This window comes from Myotis davidii, unplaced genomic scaffold (genome assembly GCF_000327345.1).
Source record: "Myotis davidii unplaced genomic scaffold, ASM32734v1 scaffold3725, whole genome shotgun sequence".
In the NCBI taxonomy this organism is placed as follows: domain Eukaryota; kingdom Metazoa; phylum Chordata; class Mammalia; order Chiroptera; family Vespertilionidae; genus Myotis; species Myotis davidii.
The window spans coordinates 51,202-73,983 of NW_006296047.1; the positions used below are offsets into that span (position 1 = coordinate 51,202).

A 22,782-nucleotide genomic window follows, 5' to 3' on the forward strand; every position below is an offset into this window, starting at 1 on the left:
CCCTATTTCTGTTATGGTTCTCAGTTCTAGGATCTATTTCCTAGATTACCAAATTGAAAAAATGTGTTTTTCATTGATAACTGTGCTTCATTAAACCTAAATACTTATCTGTACATATTATTTGGGACAATGGTCAGGAAAGGGATTAGAAGTAGATTTACTCCATTTCCTGGAAGTATTGTGTTGAATCATCTGTCATCATTAGGTAGGATTCAGCTGGAAGGAGACACTTGGGTTCCCTGGTAATAGATCTTTGCTGTCATTGAGGAAGGAGTTAAGCTCCTCTTCATACGGGTGCGAACAATGGCAATAATGGCTGTGAGTGCTTAAAATCTCAGAAACAAAAGCCTAAATCCTGAGATGTTGATTCTGGTGTGTTCTCTCTCTCTCTCTCTCTCTCTCTCTCTCTCTCTCTCTCTCTCTTTCTTTTATGTATTTCCTATAAGTCTAGAAAAATACAATGGGGGAAAAGTCAAACAGACTATTATTATCAAATCCTTGATCTTAGGCTAATTTTCTATTATTCCTCCCTTTGCCTTTCTCATCCTTCAACCATTTCACTGCTAATTAGGATTCTAACAGGACTGAACAGTGGTTGAGAAATGTAATATGGGTACATCAAGCCTAATTACTAGCCCCAGTGTGAGGTTTGGGGAATGAGAAACTAAAAATCAGTGACCAGAGAGTGTGGCTCTTCAGTCATCCTTGTTAGTCCCTAGAATGCCTGTGACAGTCATGGGTAACTGAGTGGCTTTGTTCTCAACCTATGGATGACCTTTAATATAAAGATCTGGGCATAATTAGAATTCAGATTATTTTACAGGATAAAGAAGTTGGGCCCAGAAGATTTATTGTCTTGTGTATAGCCACACAACACAAATGTCATGTAAACTTTCTCATATAATAGCCTATTATCCTCCTGGATACATATGGGGAAGCTGAGGACAGAATTTGTTATTGACTTACTATGACTAGCTTACATTGGTCACTATGAATAAGCTAAGACCAGAAAGTAAGTCTGTTGTTCTTTCTCCATACATGCTTCCCACCAGTTTATGTCAGGCAGGCGTGGAACAGTCATAGGGAAAGCAGATATGCTGTACTAGAGTGGCATATGGTGTGGAAAGTACCTGACATGTCATTATCCGCATCTTTACACATCACTAGAGTGCCATGATGCCTTATTTCCCACTAATAAATCACTATAAACATGAGGTCTTTGCCTTGACAACCTTATTGTCTCTCAGCCCAAGAATATTCCGTTGATATATGACCAGACCTCATTCTTGCACAAATTCCTCTGTAAAGAATTTATTTTCAATTTAAAAGCCCTTTTTTTTCCTTTGAAACTCAGCTAAAATTTAATGAGAAAAAATATCTATTGTGTAGTCTCACTCTTAAAGCTAATAAGAGTCTTCAGATGCAGAAGTTTTATAGGTACTATCTGCACTCAGGAATAATTTAGAAATGAATAAGAAATTGTCTTCATTGACTGATATTTTGCAGATTAAATCTGAAACCTCTTGAACTTTGTTATTGCTTCATGCAGATTGTAAGGCTTCAGAACTTGGCAGTGGTTTTGAAACTCCTCCAGGAAGGTATTAATAGTGTCATAACTTGTATTTATGTAATGTCCTTTTTTCAACTGGTTTAAATCACTTGTACATTGTTTAAGTCTGTCTCTATTACATGAATATAAAGTTGTTAAGTGGAAGGCCTCACTATCTGCATTTTATAAGTAGGAGCCCTCAGGGTCAATGAAGGACACATAATTCTCTAGTAGGTATTTCCCAGCTCTGAATCCCTCTCTGGGGAAGTTGCTGTCACTACTGAGAAGCCTCTTATTTGCATTACATTGCATTACTATTCATTCTGTTTCAACTTCTGCTTCATCCCAATTCCCAGCTCCTGTGTCCCTCTTCTCTTTATTTGCCCACCCCCTAGTTTCCATCAATACCCTCTTTCTACTCCAAGTTCTGGAACCACATTCTTAATCTTCAAAGTGTGTGGGTCTCTCCAGGGGGCTCTGGGCCTCAATAACATGATTCTTTTTAGTGGATCTACGGTGGAACAGGAATCTTCACTGGAGCAAATACCTTCAAAGGGTCCAATGCTGATATTAGTTGAGAAAAGTGCCTCATGATCAATCCTGAGGAAAGGGCTTTAGAATCTTGAGCCTATGTCCTATGCTTCGGATATAATAGGTCATTTGTCTTAGGTTAGGTTGAGTTCCTGAGAGGTAGAAACAGAGGCAGAGATTCTTTTGCTAATGATTTATTGAGATGTGTTCTCAAAGAAGGAGAGGGAGGGAAGCCAGCTTTTCATAGAATTTAGGGTCTGTGTTTGCTATGGCAGAAATTTAAAAAGCACTACCTACAATCACTTTCCTGGCAGGAAATTCTTATTGTAAGATATAGCACAATGATGTTATTGGTAAAGTATGAGTTGCCATTTTCAATGATGGTATAATCCAAGCTCAAAGTTTGGAGGTTTAGAGAGCAAGAGAGTTTGGGGTTGGGTGGGTAGGGAAAAGATGGATCAGGGCTGAAATTTCTTGGGTCTAACAAGCTCAGGTCTAAGAAGGCTTCTATGTGGCCTGTCCCTGTCTGTTTTAATCTGAATTTGGTGTGGGGCCCAAGCTCCAACAAATGGGAAAATGTTAACTTTGCTTTCTTTGCTTGCTTAGTTCACCCATCTTCCTCAGGATATCATGTGTGACTATGGCTTAAAAGAAGACTCATGAGTTTATGGATACTTAGAATATTTGCTGTAGACAGCCATCAAGGAAATTAGGCCTAAAAGCATAGGGACTTCCTTTGACTTATTGCTTCAAATTTAAAATCCTCTAACTGGCTATTTAAAATTTAATAAACAATACCTATTATTATTATCTTTATTAACCATGTTAATAGAGGATCCATCAATCAGACATCCTTAGTGCTACCGTGGAGGCAGGAGAGCTTCCGGCTGAGCGACGCTCCCCCTGTGGGAACACACTGACCACCAGGGGGCAGCTCCTGCATTGAGTGTCTGCCCCCTTGTGGTCAATGTGCATCATAGCAACCAGCCGTTCAGTTGTTCAGTTGATTTGCATATTAGCCTTTTATTATATAGGATTGTTGTCTAAGAACTCTATTTAGTTTCATGAAAACAAGCAAGGTATACTTCAATTGCAGGTGGGTCTGTTCTGACAATATGATCGTGGTTTTGCAATTAGGCATAGGGGATGTATTGTGGTGGATTTCTGGAAGCAAAATGGCCCTCAGTTATCCTTGCTCTTTATATCCAAGGCTACTCTGGACATCAAAAATGTATCTCTACATCACATTCAAAGAAGCTAAGGACAATAGAAACTTAACAATAAACCATTATATTCCTTGGTACACAAAAGAGTATTTTCTCTCTGTACTAATATAATTTTAAAAAATTCACTGAGGCAATTTTATGCTGTTCAGTCTACATGAGTAGTTGTAGAAATACCTGGTGATTCTGATTCAGCAGTTGTTGAGGTGAAGGAAAATCATCATTGCCTTCATTTTATAGTTCTTGAGCTATCAGGGGGCACAGCTGAAAAATCAATGCCCAGTGTTTTTAGAGGATATGCTTTTAATGGTTTTCCTGTTGACCTCATCACTAGAAAAACTTCTAGATCAATGTGGCAGTGTCATGCTGATCAGTCTATTTCATGGTTTTCTCTTCCTAAATATTTCTGAGCACATGCAGGGTGAATATACATATCTTGATTCCAGTGCTCATTTCTCAGCAAACTAATCTTTACATTGACTTTTTAGTTAATGGCGGAATTTATCTCTGCTGTTGTCTTTTTGTTCCTCCCTGTGTAAGAAATCAGTTCAGGGGGACAAATGGCAAATCTCTAACTTCATCAGAGTGCTATGATAGCTCAGCATGCCCTGTGTTAATTAGAAGGAAGCTTCTTCTATGTCAAGCTCATTTGAAGAATTTTGAAAAAGTATCAGAGCTCAAAATGGTACAGTTCTTTGAATGCACACACACATAGCAGTATTTAATGTAAAGCATGTGCAAGTGAACAGAAGCACAATCATGCGCACACACACACACACAGAGTATTAAAAAGCTCTACTATCACTGAATTTTACAGCTGGAACTAGGATGGACCTCAAACAACACAGGTTTTGGTCTAAATCTTGTACATCAGCCTAGACTTATACCTTTATGATGAGCTACAGGTATCCATTATTTTTTTCTTTAATGGAGCCTTGGTTATGACTAACCCTGTCCATCATTTCTGCTATCACACTTTTGAACCTTAGTGGGTAGTGTGTGTTAAGGTCTCTGCGCTCCTCCTTGTCTCTAGAGTTGGATACTTGTTTATGTGTTTTTGAGAATAAAATAAATACATAGAGGGGTGGGGGGTACGCTCATTTCATCCAAATTCCAAGGTGTAATGGGAGATAATTGTCTTTGTTACACTTTGGGTACCAAAATGAACAAGGAATAAGTGTAGACAAAGAATTATCTTGACTACATTTGTCCTTGTCTCATATATCTTCATCTAAGAATAACTAGAAACCATGGCGGGGGGAATCTTGATATGTTGCCCAGTTATTTCCGTTGAACTGAATCCCATGATTGAAGCCTCATCCAAAAAGGGTGTAACACCTGGCATCCTAGAAAGCAAAGTTCCCATAAGGCACTAAAAGTCTCACAGTCAACAGAAATATTGGTGCAGAGATGCTAAATTCCATATGTTCCTTAAGAGTGTTTTTGATGAGTGTGTTTTGATAATTTTGAGCAAGGTTAGTTTGCAAAGACCTGACCCCGACAGTGAGGTGAGCAGTCTATGTCAACTACACGCATAGAGCATGGATGTCGCTTGAGAGAACCCCTTGTGGTACTTTTGAGCCTCCTCATAGTTTGTTCTTATCACAAGGCTTCCAAACTGATTTTTGCCAACCAAAGCTGTATGTCTGCCTTCAGGGTCACTTGTTTAATTAGATTCTTATGTTAACCTTCAGTGGGTATTTCCACTTAGAAAAGAAAAAGCACTTCTAGCTGTTTAAGTGCATGGACAACAGTTGTGTCTAAAAAAACATTGATCCTAGAGCATTCTGGGAACTCATATAACCTTGGGAAATCAGTTAATAGTTTCCTGTGGCAAGGTAAGCCTGAGGGTCGTAGAATATAGAATATTTATTTTTAGTAGTGTGCTTCATTCCAAATGAATTTTGCCTGTTGGTTTTAACCTTTCCTATGTAGTAATAAATGGAGCATTAATATGAAAGAACCATGCAAAAATTTCTGCCTCTGTATCAGCATCATCCACTGTAATAAATCACATTAGGTAATATGTATGAGTCCTCTCTATAGATGGTACAGAATCTACATTCAGGCAGATTTCATGTTGTACACACAAATATTTATGAATGTAGTTTCAAATACCACATCTTTCCATGAGCCTGCTGAATATAATACCTCTCTAGGGCTGTGACTAAGTAAGAGACAGAACTCTGGAATCAGCCAGCTGGGTGTTGGGATAGTCACCAGCACTCTCCAGCTGTGTAATCTTGAACAACTCATTTGAGCCACTAAACCTTGGATTTTCCATCAGTAATATCACCAGTTTCATAAGTTGTTGTGAGATGAATAATACATGTAAAACACCTAATTAAGTTCTTCTCACATAGCAAGCCTGTGATAATGTTATCTCTTCTTACCTAATTCTGGGCCAGGTTTGATACTAATTCTTGTATATTTAAAAAAATAAAGTTTGTATTTTAAAATAGTTTTAAAGAAAAGTTGCAAATCTATATTAGAGAGTTCTCATATACTCTGCTCCCATTTTCCCCAATTGTTAAGATCTCATATTGCTATGTTATGTTTACCACAATTAATGAGCCAACCATGGTAATTATTAACTAAATTTCATATTTTTTCATATTTCATCAGTTTTCTTTGTTCTTCCCAAGATACCACCTAAAATAAAAAAATTATATTTATTTTTTCATGTCTCCTTAGGCTCCTCAGCTGTGAAAATTATTGAACTTCCCTTGTTTTTGATGACCTTGATAGTTTTTAGGTCAGGTATTTTGTAGAATGTCCCTAAATTTGAATTTGTCTGATATATTTCTCACAGCCAGACTGGGATTATTGGGGTTTGGGGGAGGAAGACCACAGAAATGAAGTGTCTTTCTCAACAGCATATCAAGAGTACACCCTATCAATTTAACACTGATGATGATGGCTAGCATTGATAACCTGGCTAAGGTAGTGTTTCCCAGGTCTTTCTAAATCCCCCCTTTTATGCTGTACATTTTGACAGGGGGTCACTAAGTGTATTTCATACTTAAGGGGTGGGGAATTATGCTTCACTTTCTTAAGGGAAGAGTATCTACATAAATTGTAATTTTTCTGTACAGATTTCTCTCCTCTCCACATTTTTAATTATTAATTTAATTAACATTTTTTTTATCAGAGTGGATTCATGAGTATTTATATTGCAATCTAATTCTGTATTATTTATTTTGTTGCTCAAATTATTCTAGCTTTGCCCATTGGGAGCTTTCAGTTGCCTCTAGTATTCCCGTGACGTATCTCTATTGTTTTGTTTTTAAAGTACTTTCTGGTACTATAAGATGCTCCAGGCTTAGCTTGTATATTTTCTACCCCAGCATTATTTAGTTGGTTATTTCTCCAAAAGAGTCCTAATCCCTTTTATTAGATAACTAGAGGCCCGGTGCATGAAATTAGTGCACAGCGGGGTGGGGTTCCCTCAGCCTAGCCTGCCCCTCTCACAGTCTGGGAGCCCTCAGTGGATGTCCTACTGATAGGCTGCGTTTTCCTGATCATGGATCACCAGATCACTGCAGAGACTGGGGGCAGGCCCTGCTGGGTGCTGCCTGTGGGGAACTTTCCTGTGGGAAGCAGGCCCACCTGGGGGCAGCCCGCCCTCTGCACTTGCCTGCTCTGGGATCGCCATGGGGTCCCAGTTGGCAGTGGGGCTTAGGCGGCACATGCGGGTCCCGGCTGGGGCGGGGCTTAGGTGACGCTATCACACCACCTAAGCCCAGCCGCCCAGGGCCACACATGGGGCCCAGATGGCGTCTGGTGCAGGCCAGCCCTGCCTGCAGTATGCAAATTAGCATATGATGCTGATTAGCATATGGGAAGCATAGTGAAGGTACGGTCAATTACCCTTTTTGTCTTTTATTAGATAGGATGGCATTAGAAACCTAGATCTGGGCACTGGGTGTGCTTGTTGCTACAATAGATAGAGTTGGGAAATATATGCATACCAATCCACATCTAAACATGCATGTATTATTATTTCTATATAAATTCATTATATATATATATGTTAAGCTAAACTTAAATTCATACTGATGCCTTCATCTTGACACCAACACCACATGGTTTATTCTAGCTTTCCCACTCCAACTGTGATAAACTTGGCTTCTGCTAGCTGCCTTCCATTCATTTATTTACCCAACCTTGATTTATAAGTACCTATATTTCAGAATTGTTAACTCATAGCCCATGAGAAATAATTTGAACAACTAAGGTATGATGTTTATATTTCATTCCTAAATATAATTTTAATAGATTTGGATTAGCCTTCTGAGTTCTCAAGGTGATCCTTCATTATAGAACCAATATCTGGCATTCTTGACTCTGTAAATATGCCCTTCACAACATGAGGAGAGTGGTTGACATATCATGCAGATTCGGATAAAGTCTGGACCCTGTATTTGTTTTATCAACAGATCTGGCTAAGAACTCTTAGCCTCTGTGCTCTTGACAACATTAATCTTATGAGCTACTCTTTTAATTTCTGTGACAGATATTGACTAAAGTCTCACTAGCAATGAGTTATTAGGCCCTTAGTAATTCCAAAGTTTATTCTCTCAAGAGATGCTGCTGGGAAACACCATATAAAAGGCAATATGCCATTCAAGAAATCCCAACAACTGCAACGCTGGGCAGATAATGTTGTGGTCTACAGGGCCTAAGTCTATGTAAAATATCAATGTAAAATATCAATTGATAGTGCCCTAGAGAAACTAACTCTAAATGAAAATTCACATTATGTCCCCTTCTTAGGTAATGCAGGTGTGGTTACATACCTTATGGCCTGTATTTAAACCTCAGAGTCATCCAGGCTTCTATTCCAGACTCTCACTTTATCTATCTGGCATACGAATTTCAGGAAAAAGGCTGAAGGATATGAAATTCTTTAATATGTCCAAAAGTAGACTTTTTTATGTACAGCATTTTGTCAAATTGTAGAAATTGTATGGTATTAATCAGAAGTCAATCATAAAAATAGATTTACAATGCTATACTTTTATGGTTTTGCTTTTGTAATAAACAAGACTTCATATTGGTTATCAGAAGATGCTATATTAGATGCTAATTAAATACATAAGAGATAAGTAGCAGTGGTTATTTAACTTGTGTGGCACAAGAATTTTTAAAACATGCAATACCTGACTATTTAATCAGGGGCACTGATCTCTTTTCTCTTAGGTTGTCAAATAAAAAATGACAACCGCCAAACAACAATAGCCATCTGGTGTGAATAAATCAAAATTACACCTATTTTGTGTCATATCAGCAAAAAAATATATTTTTTGATGTGCTGCAGAATTTTAGTAATTAGTTTATGTGTGCCATGAGATGAAAAAGGTTGAACATCAATGATAGAGTTTTCACAAATAGTCCTTGTATTTCTGCAAAACCCACTCTGCCCTATTAGTTAAATCTAATCACAGTAGCATGAAACAAGAGATAATAAAAAGAAACACACAATTGACAAGAACTCACAATGAACCATAATCACACTAAATCATGAAAATCCCTTACATGTGTAAAAGAAAGCATGTTTCCTATTACCCATAAATAAGCAGAAGTGATGCTATTAGCATAGATACGCCTCCTTAGAGACTGGGTGAGGCTTGGCAAGGCTTCTGACCCAGCAGGCTGCTGAGAAGGGAGTTGGTTCCTGATGAATTTTAACAACATTCTAACTTCCCACATTGGCTAAAGCAGCCAGCTCTCTGTAACATACTCCATCTCTACAATTACCTGCCAAATGCTTACTGCAGACCTGCAAAAGATTAGTTACTCCAGGGGGAGTGGTTTATAACTCCATTCCACTGTTTTATGCCAGATCAATAACAAAGGCAAAGGCACATATCAAGCTGCCCTTGTTTTCTCTCTGTAGACAAACAAAGAGCCCCCCAGTTCCACGGAATGCTATGAACTGATCCTCAGCATCACTTCAACATACCAGCGATTGCCCTCATTTCTTTTTCACATACACCATATTTTTTGAAATACACATTAACTAAAATACAATTGTATTTTCAGGGAATTGAAAGCTTACCATAATTATCATCAGTTTGCAGGGAGCATACTGTTCATGTGTTATATAACTGGGGGATTTCTTTCTTAACAATAGATTGTGATGATGTGTTTAGAAAAAAAATGTCTATATTGTTCACATATGTTAGAAGCAGGTGGGTTTAGGCAATAAAAATTCAACTAATAACAGTGGTAATAACATGTGCTCAATTAAATGATATTTTTTTCTTCTCTTCCATCCTAAATAGGGGTTTACTTACATTTTAATAAATGAAAAAGGAGAAATAGTGGAAGGGTCATATTTTTCTGTGATGTGAGCAGAGGAAATTTTATAGAGGAAAAAGAAAATATAGAGTCAGAGGAAACAAAAAACTCTTAGGTCTTAGACTTGAGCATGGATGAGGCTAGACCAGTGGTCAGCAAACTCATTAGTCAACAGAGCCAAATATCAACAGTATAACGATTGAAATTTCTTTGGAGAGCCAAATTTTTTAAACTTAAACTATATAGGTAGGTACATTGTTAATAACTTAATTAGGGTACTCCTAAGGCTTAGGAAGAGCCACACTCAAGTGGCCAAAGAGCCGCGTGTGGCTCGTGAGCCGCAGTTTGCCGACCATGGGGGTACCAGGGGTGGGCAAACTTTTTGACTCAAGGGCCACAATGGGTTCTTAAACTGGACTGGAGGGCCGGAACAAAAGCATGGATGGAGTGTTTGTGTGAACTAATATAAATTCAAAGTAAACATCATTACATACAAGGGTCTTTTTTTTTTTTTAGTTTTTTTCATTTCAAATGGGCCGGATCCGGCCCGCGGGCCGTAGTTTGCCCATGGCTGGAGACTATTGAGAATGTAAATTCTCTCTGGAGAAGTACTAAAAAAATTTAGCAGCCTAGGCCTTCAAGAAAAATTGAGGGCATTTTAGTTCTTTGAGGTAATTATTTTAAAATTACCTGATTCAATTTCCTTCAATTAATTTAACATTTGGGTCCTTTAAAGGAGAATGACTTATTTTCTTTGCTTGATATCTTAACAATATAAAATAATTACAACCCTCTTTGTATTTCGATATGAATTGAGATTATACAAAATTATTTATTGAGTGTATAATGCTGTCAGATAAAAGAAGGCAGTGGAGAGCTACAAATGCCAAGGAATCAGAAAAATATTTTCTCCAGGGACAGTTATGTTTGCCAATGTTTCCCGTAATACTTCTTTGTTTTAAGGGACGTCTTGTCTGTTACGGGGCTGCTCCAGTGCTTGGGTAAGGATGCTACTTGCATGCACAGTGCTGCTTGTGGGGCCCAGGTCCAGCTCAGGAGGCCACTGCCTCTGTCCTTGCTAACTGTGTGACCTTGACTTCATGCCCCATGAGATTTCAGTGTGACAGCCAGTGTAATTCCTTTCCAAATTTGGATCCAACTAACAAGTAGAGCCAGGAGTCAAATGATGATAAAATATGTCTCATTAGTCACGTGATTATGTGCATAGAAAATAAAAGAATTTGCCAGAGAACCAACCAGACTCTTTGAGTGTTGTCAAGTGTCTGCCGCCCAGTGAGAGAAAGAGGCTGAGCTGAGCACGCCCAGTTTCTTTCTGTCAATATCCCAATAAGATGAATCCCCTTTTCTTCCCATTAGTTGAGCTAGAAAGCCCTGGTGTTACTCAACAGGCGCCTCTTCACAAAAACAGACGGCATTAATTGAAGGGAAAGGAGGGCATATTTTCCTAACCTCTCTGTGCTTTAGTCTTCCTCCTTTGTAAAATGGTGATAATAGAACTTATCTCACACAGCCGTGCAAGGATTAAAAAAGATCCTAGTAGCACTGAGACTAGTGTATGGGAATGGCTTTGCCAAGTACCAGTAAATGTGGAATTGGAGAAGCGAAGCAAAGAAACTTTAGCGGGGAAAGAGGACTTCGGAAAGATAATCTGATCCACTTGTGGTGTTTTTTTTTTTTTTTTTAAATTGGGAAGCAGAGACCCAAGGAGGTGTAGACCCTTGTCCAAGTTCCATGGCTCATTGTTGACATATTATGGCAGAACTGCCTCTGGGTCCCAGGTGTCCAGATGCTTAGTCCAGAGTTCTTTCTGCTCTGCCACTCTGCTGAATAGCTGTCCTAACTGCCAGTGGATAGAATTGCTGACCCTCCTCCCAACCACCATGAATTTCCTGTTTCCAGAGGGTGCACTGTAGGTCCCTACCCCGTGGGAGCCCTGCAGGCAGCTGCTCTCAGGCAACAATTTATAGCCCTTGTTGTGGCTTCACAATGAGAACAAGATTGCTATTTTAGAATCAAAGTAGATATTTCCACAATCCATTGTGAAGTACCAGGCAGGTATTCTTTTGAAGGTAAATAAACACAGTAAAGTATAATTATTTGATTCCATTTAGTGTATTAGAAAAGGTAATGCCTTAATGACACCCTAGTGGTCTATAACAGTTAATACACCATAGAAAAATGAATCATAAAACCCCCTTCTCTCTAATAACGCTTAGACTAATGCTATGAAAAGGCACTAAACCTTAGGGAATTAAAAATGTTTTCCCCTTCTTACCAAGTGACGATATTATTAGTTTGGATATTCTATTCACACCGGTCAGGAAAACCTGTAACATATTCTGTTGGTTTGATGAGAGATCCTTGCAACATTATCTGGGACAGTTGCTATGGCAAAGAGAATGGTCCTGTAAAGGCCAGATGATTTTCTCTCTGTCACTCCCTCCCAAATGTTAGTTCCTACTGCGCTGGGCGGGAGCGGGGGAGTTCTTACTGATGGCAGCATCCTCCTCACATGTAGACCCAGTGGACTGGTAGGGTAGGCAAGTGCATGGGCTCACTTCAGATTGACAAGCTCTGAAAGCTCTTTGTGTTTATTTTGGAAATGGTATGGGTTACAAATATTCCCTGGAAACATGTGCCTGGCCTCCTGGCTGTCTACAGGATAAACACTGACAGGATGGCTTCTCTGTCATAGTTTGCGGTTGATAGATTGCACACCAGTGCTTCTAGTCAGAGAGACAGCTGTGCACATCTGAAAAAATCTCAGGGAGAAACCCCAAACCAGCTTGACAGCGATACCGGTGACAGCAGGATGCCCTGCCCTCTGTCACCAGAAGAGCACCACCTCTCTAGATTTCTGTACCTGCACTTGTGCTGCTGCTGGGTGTAACAGAAACGCCAAGGGTCAAGGGGCATCTGGATGCCACCACCTTTTCCTCACTCATAAATGGCAAGATGAATGTCTGTTTGGCAAGATTATCGTGAACTCATTCTGTAAGTATCGTACATAAAAAACACCAAACAGGACCAAGTATAATGGTGTGTTCATCTCTTATTAAAATTAGATACATGTAAAAAATTTAAATTATTAATATTTTTACTGATTTTTATTGCATCTGTATGTATATATACATATGTATAACATCACTGGATAGATACAGTTGGGGAGCAGCAAGGCTCAAGAGATGTGTCACCATTTGACCAATTTGCCTTGTTTACCCCTGTGTTTCCAGAATAATCATCACTCACTTCACTTTCAAAAGTGACCCAGTTTGGACAATAGTTATGTAATCACCCTAGATACGGATTAAAAGGAAAACTGACCTCAGGAAAGCCAAGAACTCTTATAGCCTCGACGCTGATGAATAACACATCCACCAGACAACCACAGCTTAGGAAATTTGTACTGGGGACACCAACATAATTTTTAAAATATATAAGTTATTTAAATCAGTTACCACAGCAAAAAAAAAAAACAACAAAAAAAACCCCACAAAAACAAACTCAGTGTCCATAAGGCTTGTCCAAAATAGGGAAGTTTCCTTTTGGTGAAGAACTCCATGTGTTCATTTTCATATTTTCTTAGTTTGTGCCTGGATCGACATCAATAGCTGCAACTTCCAGTGGATGGCTTCAGTATTGATGAGAACCCTTGAAGTGGCTGCTGCCTTGAAGGCGATTTTGCCACTCGATTTTTGCCTATTTTTTTCCTTTCCTTCTTTAAGTCCTGCTAATTTCTCTAATTCGACCAGCTTTTAACATTTAGCTCCAGCACCTGGGGGTTTGGGGCAGTCTTTAAAGGCCTGTTGAAAATGTATCGAACACAGGGCATCAATCCATCTCTTTTATGTCCTGATATAAATGAGAGGGAACGGCACGCAAACTAACGTTGAGAACCAGGGTCCTGGCTGACAAACGTAAGTTACCCTGATTCAATGACTTTACAGTTTTTGCAGGATGTTTGCTATCTGTTTTACGGAACTCTCTATACTTATTTTTGTGTGGTTTGATTTTAAAATGCCCTTTCTGCCTCGCGTATTCCTTATTTCCTCTCAGAAAATATTCTTTTTCCAATTGGAAAAAAATACTTTAGCAAATCACACTTTAACAATTTCTTATTAAGCAACAGCTTCCTTAATACTTTGTGTTGCTCTCGAGTTCAGGAACCTTAGTGTCCAGCGGCCTATGTAGGCTAGAACACAAAGGTCAGCTGGCCGGGATGCCCGGGGTCTCACGTTGTTCTCAACCCCACGTGCAGATGAACTCGCCAACTTTCCCAGCTTCTCGCACCTGGATCACACATTGTATAGGCCCCTCAAGTCAAGTGGGGAGGAAAAGCCCGCTATAGAGAGAGGCAAATTTCTGGAACTAAGTATAAAACCTCTGAATTATGCCAGTGGTGTGTTCCAAATCTATTTTGTTTCCCAAACCCATTCCTTTTATTTCAGCAAAGCCAATTGGTCTCTGAATTTCTCATCCATGTGTAAGTGCTGCAGTTCAGACTTCTGCTATGGAACTCATATATAATGCAGTTCTGTTCTTTAGAAACTGTTTGGCCCTTGGGGAGCCTTTGATCACCTTTGACATAGGCAGAGATTATTGCAGGATTTTTGAAATTCACTGGTAAAAGCTAAAGGCTAAAGTATATAGTAGGACTCTTCCATCAATAAATTATTTTACCTGAGTTTCTAATAACAAGCAAATCTGATTCAAGTATTTTTGTACTGTCAGTCATATATAAGAAGAGATTCATACTATGTAGCTCTTCTTCTTGCTCTGGGTTTCTGTGACCCTAGAGATCACCCAAAGAAAATATCAGGGTTTTGATAATGCACAAATTGATTTACTATGGAGAGTGAGTTTCTATAGAAGTTATCAAGAATGTTTTTCCAGTACTGCGATATAGGGAGAATTTTAATACAAGTCTCCATGAACCAAGAGGTAATAAGCGCTATTCCCATTGCTCCTTAAGGATTTTCTTGCAATATTTGAAAGGTTTTGTTTTTGTTTTTCTTAAATTTTCACCTCTATGGAGTCTGTTTTATATGTTATAAAACCATTATCGAAGTTAGAAAATAAAACCGAATAAACTATTTGCACACAGAATATACTAGAACTAGTCACAAGCTTGAACAGGAGAGCTTGGCTTTCCCTTCCTCTGAGAGCCTTGGAAAGCACTGGGGAATTACACCTGCAGGTGTAGACTCCATTACTGCAGCATTGGCAGCGATCTGATTTTATGTTACAGGCAATGAAAGCTTAGAAGAAAACTACGTCCAGGACAGTAAGATGGGCTTTGTCATCAATGCCATCTACGCCATGGCCCATGGGCTACAGAACATGCACCATGCCCTGTGCCCCGGCCACGTGGGCCTCTGTGATGCCATGAAACCCATCGACGGCAGCAAACTCCTGGACTTCCTCATCAAGTCCACGTTCATCGGTGTGTCTGGAGAGGAGGTGTGGTTTGATGAGAAAGGAGACGCTCCTGGAAGGTAAAGACATCTTTTCTGTAATGGATCTGAATAACCTGTGACCCTCCTGAGCCAGACAGATGGCAACTCTGGCTAGCTTTGGTTCTATGGTTTCTGGGTGTCATGAGCAAAACAACTAGAAGTTAAAGAGACAAGGCTAATATTACGTGGAAATTATATTTTAAAACATTGAAACACTTATTGTAAACATGCACAATACTGCATCTTGCCAGTACTACACCCCTACCCAGCTATCACTCAGAATACCTAGACCTCCTGTGAGCCCCAGAAACTAAAGAGATAGCACCTCACCAGCAGGACTCTCCCTGGCACTGTCAGCTCCAGGCCAGAGCAGCTTTCTGATTGACTGGTCCCAAGGCCAGTCAATTAAAGTATTTTAATATTACACCTGCTTAAAGAGCTTAATATATGGGGAGAATGAAGTCCGACACATGTATCCTTTTGTCTCAGGCTAAGGAACAAGAAAGGAAAGAATTTTCTTTGTGGTATTAAGTCTCTATGGCTCCCAAAGAATTAAGAAGCAAAGGAAAATTACATATATATATAATTTGTAATTATAATGACTTTTCCCTAAGTCATTTTATATTTAGTCTGTTTTATAACACTTGTTTTATAATATCAGTTAGCTCAAATTTCATTGGTACATAGAGAGTGATGTCAGTATAAAGAGTAGTTATGTTTGTTCATATGACATTTCCTAGACAAGAAGTAATCAGAATAGTGACATAGGAATTAAAAATTGCAACAGGAAAGAAAAAGGCCCTTGGCTTGGCTGCTGCACAGGATGCTCACAATCTCTTTTCTCTCTCTCATAGGATGTTTTTTCAGAAAGAGAGTTTGGGAAAACATATGCTGTATTAAAATGGAATGTCAAGTCATTTAATCCTCATTGCAATAAGCATTTCTTTATCCTTTTTACATCTGATAAAGCCGAGTGTCAGAGAAACTAAAACATTCACCTTAAATCTCACTGAGAGTAGCTGGTAGAGGCAGTGCTGTGTGAGTCTAAGGCTTGTAATCTTTTTGCCACATCACTCTACCTTTAGCTAATCCTAAAATTAGGCAAGGTTCCTGGCAGTGTTCTTAATGTCATTTCAAAGGCACTGTAAGAGACTATTTGGGAGAGAATACTGTAAGATACCCTAAATAATTCTCCACATACCTCCTCCTTTCATGTAAGTGTGAAGTTCTACATTTAGAGAGTGCCTTGTGGGGCCAATTGGATTCTCCCTGTTAAAATCCAACAGCTCTTGGAAAGATAAATCATCTAAGTAATTGTCAGCAATTAAACAACGAATTTATTAGATTTCTTCCAAGCTTCCATTAGGCGGGAGCAAGTTTAGGTAAACATGTGAGTGAGATGGATGGAATGATGGAGGGTCTGGGCACGTGGAAGGTTTCCAGGTGCTGAGCACCTTAGGAAGTAATACCAGGAGGATCCAGTGGATCTGAGATTCAGAACAGCACTTCCCTGTGGTTATAATGCTGCATTCCACTGGAAACTGGGCTCTGTAAAGGATCAGATTTGGAAGGGAAACCCCCCTTTGGGCAAAGGGCCAACTGTATTTTAGTTGCCCCATAAATATTCGTTTTCTCTTCCTCTCTCTATTTGTAAATTATTCAAAATATTGGGGCACAAGGTTAGCTTTTTTGTTTTTTTTTCTCCATCTTTAATTGTATATTTAAATCATGGGCTTTCCCCTGGGTGTCTTTTCAAGGATTATTTCTTCATGCTTGAAATTGATCATCTTCTGTGATCAATTTCTGTTTCAATCAACTCCTCTGCTTCCATCTCCTATCACAACACCATCCAAGCTTTTGGATCCTCCTGTAATTATTTTAGCTAATCATCATGTAACATGAACCGGATGCATTGAGAGGATGTTGTCAAGTTGTAATTTATAGCATGAGGAATATTCCAAATAAATGCCAGCGTGCTGGCAGGCAGGGACCGGGGTCAGGAGAAAAGAGCAGTGTTCATTAACACATACAGCAAAGGGGAGGCCTCTCTTTAGTAAGACAGTACTTTTCCCTTGGTATCTTTCAGTGTGTTTCTTTTCCTTCCTCCTCTGGCTTTTGGGATTTTTAAAAAACATGTTTTCATACCAAAAAATTGTGAGCTTTTCAGGTTTTGCATGCTAATGAAGTGTGAACTGATTTTTCCTCTTCTAAGAGCAAATGAGGAAGTTGAAATAAAATCTTAGGAAAGTAATTTATAGGGAAAAGATATTCTAAAGCTGGCATTGCATTTAAGCCTTCATTGGAAGTACCTACATAAGATTTAACGATGTAATATGGAGTAAAACATAAAAATTAAAGGACATGGGGAAAAGGAAACCATTCTTAGCGAACATCACAGCAGATGCTATACCCATGAGTTTAAAATGGAAAAGAATTGGAGGTGTAGATTAGTATCATTGATCGGTAGAGTGAGTGTGAACCATCACCCCCCCCCCCCCCCCCCCCGCCCAGTTAACACGTACATGGATATTGCTCAGACAGCTACTCTGAAGAACATTTGGGTGTGTCTCAGCAGCCAGGAAAATAAGAACCCTCTGGTAGCCAAAAGTCAGAACAGCCAAGAGATGAAACCGTAGGTAGGTTTTGTTCACCAGGAAAGGTAGGAGGAACACTTCCTTCACTCTCTCAGTCTCCCCTCTCCCTGTAGGGGACTGCTATTTATAGACATTGCCAGAATCTGGATGTGAAGAAGCCACTAGCTACCCTGTGGGCACTTGCACATTGAAAGCAGGAAGAAAAGCCAATAAAGGACATTAGTTGTGTAGAAACAGAACTAGGCCAGATACAGCCAACAGGTTTCAGATACCAACTAAGGTTGATGAGTGGTAGCTTCCTGGAGTTCAAGGCTGAGGAGGATTCTGAGTCTGAATCCAGTTTGGAAGGAATTTCAGGATGGATTAGATAGGGGTCTTGGGGTAAGGGGAAAAAGAGCTGAGGAAGAGAAATATGTGTTAGTTAATTGTCATCAATTTCTTTGGGTCAAGAGCAAAGAGCAAGAAATAGTGCCTCTTACCTTCTAGCTTGGGAGTTTGAAAGCTCATCACAGATACTGCAGAAAACCATCCCACTTTCAGAATCAGCACAGCAGAGTCAGGCCTTCATGAGTTATAATTTACTTGGAGTCGATAGAGGCATGCAGAGAAGTTTGAGAAATACCAGAACATTTTCAGTGCTGAGGGATAAATGGCATTGCCAGCACAAAGATGTTCTCCCGCTTTCTTATGATCATAGAAATAACCAGAGTATTGTAGGGCAGTCATAGAAATACACATATGACTGATACATTGATATTGTCTTACATATATGCCTTTGTTCCACCTGTGAAATAGTTTCTTACATACCTTATGGTTATAAATCCCCACAAGAAGCCCATGATCCTTAAGAAGTTCAGTGACAATCCTAAGTCGTTTAACCTAAGGTAGAAATAAATGTTAGAAAAGCTATTCCAGCTCATGCATCGCAATGCCAAGTCCTGACCTGTTTCCATCACACTGGGGAGTGCTCTCCACTGCCCACAGAGGAAGTTGCTGCAGTCTGGCTCCCAGAACACACTCAGGCTGCAGAGATGATTTCTAAATGCAGATTTTGCTGTTGTGTAGCATTACAGCTTTTGAAATTACTGAAATCAACTGGCATCACTTGTTTGAATTCAGGAATGCTTCTCCTAACCAGGGACAAGACCTGTTTAAATGTCAATGTGCAAGATGATAAGTCCCCAACATCCTTGCTAATTAAAGATGCATTTCTCAGAGTTCTTGCTCTAATTGCACCTAAAAGAGGCTCCAAACTTTATAAAATTCACCTCTTTCAATCCAGTGTAATGAAAATGGCAACTGAATGTAAAAAGGAAAATTGGAATAAAAGTAGTTAAGTCAAGGAGGTAATGTTCTCCAGACGTGCTACTTGTTCAAACAATGATGTAGGGCATAATGATTTGGAGGAGATGTTCAACTCGGCACACACAGACACACAGAAATATTATTTTGGAAAACATGCATAAAGAAAGCCTAAGAATACTGTGTTCTTTAGCAAATATGGACAATACACAGAAACTGAGACTAGGACACACATTTTTTAAAGTCAGTGGAAACATTACAAATAAACTGAAATATCAGCAGTAGCTGGTGTTAGGACAGGAGATGATTTCAGCCTTTATTTCCCTTCTCTTTGTCCATATAGATTTACCAAATTTCTTTGCTTTGTACATTATGTCCATATTCTCCAAGACACACATGTTGTTTTCTTTGCAGGTATGACATCATGAATCTGCAGTACACGGAAGCTAATCGCTATGACTATGTACACGTGGGAACCTGGCACGAGGGGGTGTTGAACATCGATGACTACAAGATCCAGATGAACAAGAGTGGGATGGTACGGTCTGTGTGCAGCGAGCCTTGCTTAAAGGGTCAAATTAAGGTAAGCCAGCCATAAATGCATTCTCAGGCGGTGTTCACGAGGAGGCCCCCTGCCTGGATATAAATAAGAAATGCACAGACATTTTTCTTAGACAAGACTATCCAGGAAGGATGCACCAGGCTTACTGTTTTTGTGCTTGTGGTTAGCTAAAATTGAAAAGACAAAGGAAGATTAGGAAATGGAATAGGGAAAACCATTTAAATATTTGGAATAGTCTTTAACTGCACCACAATGATGACACAGGATTTTAAAATACAATATGGAAAGCAGGGGGGTGCATGATCGATTCGAAAACTGAAACAGATGTAAAAGTGGAAACCAAAACAAATGATACTGCTTAGCTGTAGTTCTAGCTATTGTTAAAGAAAGCAGGAGCTGAACATTGCTAAATAAGCACATAACTAAAATAAAAGAAGTTGAATGAGGTAACACAGAAGTATTGCTGATCATTTCTCCACCAAGTTCTTCACTTTTCCTGAAACCAGAATTTTCTAGCCGAGAGAATCCTCACTTTCTATTATCAAATGCCCTTTCCCCAACTTATAAGTAACCGTGATATGACTCCATACATAAAACTAGAGTAAATAAACATTAAATAATGAGCATTTAGCCGGATGTGCTAGAGTGAATTCTCAGTGAAGAAGGCATAGAGACAGTGCTCTCTGTATCCCTTGCTATTTAAAACCAATCTGGGTAATGCACTCGGAGATGGAGTGTGGGGGCATGATTGTGAGCTGGCAAGGGTATTGATTAAATGAACTAACAGGTCTTTCTATCTCTAATTTTCTGTGATCCGTATCTGGGAGCAAACAGGCTGTCACATAAGTGTTGCCCCACACAGCTGGAGCTGGAGTGGGTGCCCTGTGTGGCTCTGACCCTCTCATCATGAGCCATGGCCATCCTGCTGTGCCATTCTCATGAGCTGTGCACCACCCACGCAGGGGTGAGGAACACTCAGGTGTCTAGGGCAAGAGGCGACTCATGCAGAAGTGTTGGTGTGGAAACTGGGAAAGCCTTATCTCTCCTGATCAAAGAAGATAGAGATTTGCCACCTGCAACATCTTTTGGCAGCTGTCCCGATGGACTCATCCTCCCACTGACACCAGCCACTTCGAAGATGAAATAAGCTTCTTAGACAAATCATCCTAGCTTTCAGTATCTTGTGCTTTCTCTGCAATATGATGATGAAAGGATTTAATAATTATCATGACAACTCACCAATCAGAATTGACTTTATTCTAGTGCTGTGACGGGGTCCTGGAGGCCTCCCACCACACCCATGGGGAGATTTGAGTGAGGAGTCCTATAAGGCTCACATAGTGTGAGGTATTGAGGGGGCTTAGAGATACCATTAGTTTCCTCTCAGTGCTTACGTGTTTCAGTTGTGTAAACACAGTCACTGTGTATGAGCTGAACATCAGCACTGCTTCTCCTCAAGAATACATTTCTGATTCTTGTCCCGATGAAATTCTTTCACATGAGACTAGTGAAGTGAATCTGAGGTGGCATGTAAAACACGGAGAGTACATCTGTAAGTGAACAGCAAGTGTTCTGCACATATGATACTCTCCCTTACCAAGCCTGCTGTGGCTTTCCATGGTGTAGGTGAAGGCAGGAAAGAGGGGAGAAGGGACAGGAGGCAAAGGAAGGGAAAGTGAAAAGAAGAAAAGAGATTGTTGAGGTCAGGGGCTAACATTTATCAAGCATATATTTGTACAAATACAATAATGCTTTACAGGCATCATCATTCCAATTACCCCTTGAAACAACCCTTTACAAGCAGGTATTATTACCCCCACTTTACAAATGAGGAATCTGAGGTGCAGAGGGGTTGAGTCACTTGCTCCAAGCTTTCTCAGTAGAAAGTGCCAGAGCTGGGCTTGGTGCCAACCCAAAGCTCTTATACCCTACAGCCATATGTTGTCCTACTATCTTTCATTATATGAACCGATATGTTTCCTACAAATGCAAATTTTGATTGCTAAGCCTTATTTTCTCAATAATTCACACTAAAATTATAAGCAGAGGTCCACATTTAAAGTGCCGGAGGAGCCGAAACCGGTTTGGCTCAGTGGATAGAGCGTCGGCCTGCGGACTGAAAGGTCCCAGGTTCGATTCCGGTCAAGGGCATGTACATGGGTTGCGGGCACATCCCCAGTGGGGAGTGTGCAGGAGGCAGCTGATCGATGTTTCTCTCTCATCGATGTTTCTAACTCTCTATCTCTCTCCCTTCCTCTCTGTAAAAAATAAATAAAATATATTTAAAAAAAATAAATAAAGTGCTGGAGGAACAGAATCTAGAACTAAGGCAGCAATATTTGTGAAGGTGGTAGGGAGAATTTGTTAGAGATGGCAACAGGCAGAGAAATCACGGGAAAGTACCCTACAGATTGCTTTAACTGCCCTTCTATTCTTGTTTTCCCCTGCTCTTCTCTGTTTTCCACCTTAAATTTGTCTTTGGATTCTTTACTACAAGTTGATGGTTTGGGGTCTGGAAGTTTGGACATAGAGAGTGGAGAAAAATCACTACCTTTTACGAATCTCATCTAACCAATCTGACAGAATTTTGGAGACAGGGGAACATGAACATATCATAAATGGTTCCTCATTGCAGATGCCATATTGTCATGTAGTAAAGTACACCTTATGCATGTGGAGAAAAGCCCAGTTACACATATCTTACAATCTATAAACCTCAGAATTGGGTTAACTATTTTTCCCTGAACCATTTAAAAGGCGAGGTACAAATATTATGAAGCTTCATACCTTCAATTATGCTTTCTAAGAATAAGAACAATTCTCACATAGCCAGAAGACAGGCTAAGAAAATTAGCAATAACATCATCCATTTGTAACTGTCCCAAAACATTTCAATGTTCTCTTTCTGTGAATCAAAGAATACTATTCATTTAAATTGTTCATAGTTAATATAACCATTTTGGCAACCAGTGAAACAACAATGTGGTTCCTCCATGATGCAATATTTTCTAAGCTCTGCAGAAGGGTGGCAGGTTCTCAATACAAATTGTCCATAAAAATATTTTTTTAAATCCTTATCTGAGAAGCCTATCCTATCTAATAAAAGACAAAAATGGTAATTGGCATACGACCAATACCCTTTTCATTGGCTAATCAGGGCTATATGCAAATTAACTGCCAACTAAGATTGGCAGTTAACTGCCAACTAAGATTGACAGTTAACTGCCAACTAAGATTGACA

The 22,782-nt window shown here is 39.6% G+C and overlaps 1 protein-coding gene across 1 annotated transcript in view; it reads left to right on the forward strand.

Annotated features, from left to right (window-relative positions):
* LOC102757163 (metabotropic glutamate receptor 1) overlaps window positions 1-22,782 on the forward strand; it is a 95,705-nt gene that overhangs the window by 19,716 nt on the left and 53,207 nt on the right. Inside the window, exons 3-4 of the mRNA XM_015568610.1 lie at window positions 14,876-15,122; window positions 19,394-19,562. Coding sequence (XP_015424096.1) covers window positions 14,876-15,122; window positions 19,394-19,562 — 416 coding nt within the window. The remainder of the gene's footprint in view (window positions 1-14,875; window positions 15,123-19,393; window positions 19,563-22,782) is intronic.